Source organism: Macrobrachium rosenbergii, chromosome 24 (genome assembly GCF_040412425.1).
Source record: "Macrobrachium rosenbergii isolate ZJJX-2024 chromosome 24, ASM4041242v1, whole genome shotgun sequence".
Taxonomy (NCBI): Eukaryota; Metazoa; Arthropoda; class Malacostraca; order Decapoda; family Palaemonidae; genus Macrobrachium; species Macrobrachium rosenbergii.
This window is the reverse complement of record NC_089764.1, coordinates 8,284,296-8,287,112: the sequence shown is the minus strand read 5'-3', so window position 1 is coordinate 8,287,112 and position 2,817 is coordinate 8,284,296. Positions and strand designations below refer to the sequence as shown.

The 2,817-nt window shown below is 37.3% G+C and overlaps 1 protein-coding gene across 1 annotated transcript; it reads left to right on the top strand.

The window, feature by feature from the left end:
* Nucleotides 1-470: 470 nt before the first annotated feature.
* On the top strand, nt 471-1,412 carry LOC136851774 (SCAN domain-containing protein 3-like). The gene has a single exon (XM_067126088.1). The coding sequence runs from the start codon at nt 471-473 to the stop codon at nt 1,410-1,412; it is 942 nt and encodes a 313-aa protein (XP_066982189.1).
* The last annotated feature ends 1,405 nt before the right edge of the window (nt 1,413-2,817 follow it).

The following is a 2,817-nucleotide window of genomic DNA, read 5'->3' as shown; positions in this document are numbered from 1 at the left end:
GTCGTGCATGTTATTACTGTGGCGGTAATAAGTTTGATCTTTGCAAAACATGGAAAAGTTTATCATAAGAAAACGCAAGCGTCTTGTCGACACTGACAGCAGCAGAATGGAGTGGAAGTTGATAATGATTCACAAGGTATGCGTGTCGAAGACACTGGAAGTGAAGCAAGATTAACTACTGAAAGCCAGCCTTCTTGTTCATATCCGATAGTGGAAAGTGAAGTGATGCTTCAAAGTGAGATTATTTGTGCAGGTCCAAGCAGGGAAAGTGAAGTGACAGCTGAAATCTTGCCCAGTCCTTCAGGTCCAAGGGTGGCCTCACCACGTACACATAACAGCAAGGACATCGGAAGTAAATCATTTCGCTTGTATAACGAGAGTTATCTAGAACTTGGGATTACTTGCTGCGATGACGAGTTTGGTCCAAGACCAAAGTGCGTTGTTTGTGGCATTGTGCTGACAAATGAATTATGACTCCTATGAAAATGAAAAGACATTTAACAACAAAACACAAGCACCTCTCTCAGAAACCTGTGGATTACTTTAAAAGGCTTTTGAAAGATAACAAACAACAAAGACGTAGGTTTGAGAAAAAAGTTAAGGTAGCAGAAAAAACACAGGAAGCAAGTTATTTAGTGGCGGAGCAGGCGGCAAAACATAATATGAAACCTTATTCAGTTGCGGAGCCATATTTTCTGCCAACTTGTGCTGTAGTGAAAACTTTGTTTGGTGATGAGGCTGAAAAAGAAGTAAAAAAAACACCTCTCTCGGACGACACTATTGGTAGACGAATCAAGGATATGGCGTCTGGCATTGAAAAGACTGTCAGTGAGCTTATGGAAGATAAAATGTATGCTCTGCAAGCAGACGAGTCAACTGATATTGGAGATAAATCCCAATTACTAGTGTTCATCAGATATATTGCTGATAATAAAATAACTGAACAATTTTTGTGCTGCAAAGAACTTGTGCAAACTTCAGGACAGGGCATATTCTCCTCAGTAGCAGAATATTTGAAAGAAATGGGACTGACGTGGAAATTATGTGTGGGAATTTGCACAGATGGTTGTCCATCTATGGTGGGATCAGTAAAAGGTTTCGTGTCATTAGCGCAGAAGGAAAACCCACTCCTGATTACAACACATTGTTTCTTACATCGTGAAAATCTTATTGCAAAGACACATGGACAGGAATTAAAGCTTGTGCTTGAAAGTGTTGTACAGATGGTAAGCTTCATAAAGAGCAGACCAAAGCAGACAAGACTGTTTTCCATTCTCTGTGAAGAAATGGGATCTGCCCACGAAGGCCTTCTCCATGCAGAGGTCAGGTGGCTATCAAGAGACAGTGTTGTCGAGAGCACACGAACTGAGACAGGAAATGATAGTTTTCTTGACTCTTCAGGGAAAACCTGAATTTTGTCAACTACTGGCTGATGAAATTTGGAGCGCAAAGTTATGCTACCTGGCGGAAATATTTGAACATCTAAACAAGGTTAATACTAGTATGCAAGGGAAAAATGAAAATATGTTAACATCATCTGACAAAATAAAGGGCTTGCTGGAGAAAATAAGGCTTTGGAAAGATAGGGTGAGTAATGGCAATGCCGATATGTTTCAAAAGACTGCTGAAGCTGAATACACAGACATCATTCCACTCATCAAGGAACACCTTGAAATTCTAGAATGGAACATTAAAAAATATTTCCCTAATATATCTGCTGATCAGTATGATTGGGTAAGAAATCCTTTCATCCATGATCCCTCAAGCAAGCCACAACTTAGTATCCTTGAAGAAGAGGAACTAATTAACATCCGTAATGACCTCACACTAAAACTGGAGTACTTGGATATGTCACTAGAAAGCTTGTGGATAAGAATTGAAAAGGAACACCCTCATATAGCCCTAAAAGCCCAGAAAATATTGCTGCAGTTCTCGACCTCTTATCTGTGTGAACTAGGATTTTCAGCACTCACAAACATCAAAACTAAGAAGAGGTGTAAATTGCTGAGTCTTGAAGAGGAAAGAGAGTGTGCCTGCCCAGTGTCCCTCCTAACATCGAAAGGATATGCAAATCCAGACAGGCGCAAGTGTCCCATTAATCAGGTATGTTTAATCTACAAAGGGAATGTATGTTGTACATCATTCCCATGTGCTCATTAATTCATTCATATATAATAATAGAAAAATAACAATAATAATAATAAGATTTTTATTATTATTATTATTATTATTATTATTATTATTATTATTATTATTATGAAATATTAATAATAATAATAATAATAATAATAATAATAATTATTATTATTATTATTATTATTATTATTATTATTATTATTATTATTATTATATTACTTCATTATCATAACCATTACACATATGTGCACACATATTTGAACTAATATTATGGGTAGCCCTACATAGTGTGTACCTTTGTGTCAGTTGAATATGTAGCAGGCTTATATAATAATAGTTATAATTACACTGACTGTAGAGTTGGTGCGCCGTCAAATTCCAGGATATATCATTAATGCGCCACTAAGCAATAAAGGTTGAGAACCTCTGCGTTGTTCCATACAGCAAACAGGTAAACACAGAGAGGGTACTGCAAGGCGTACAACTCGCGCCAAGAGAAGCAGGAAGAATAATCATGCGCATGTGCAGAGTGCAGATTCATACACATGCGTTAGCAAGAGACAATGTTCATGAAATAGAATGCATATACATAGCCTACAATAATATATACAGTAATCCACACACACACACACACACACACACACACACACACACACACACACACACACATATATATATATA

Coding starts and splice junctions, on each gene's coding strand:
- LOC136851774 (XM_067126088.1), top strand. CDS start 471: ATGACTCCTATGAAAATGAAAAGACATTTAACAACAAAACACAAGCAC.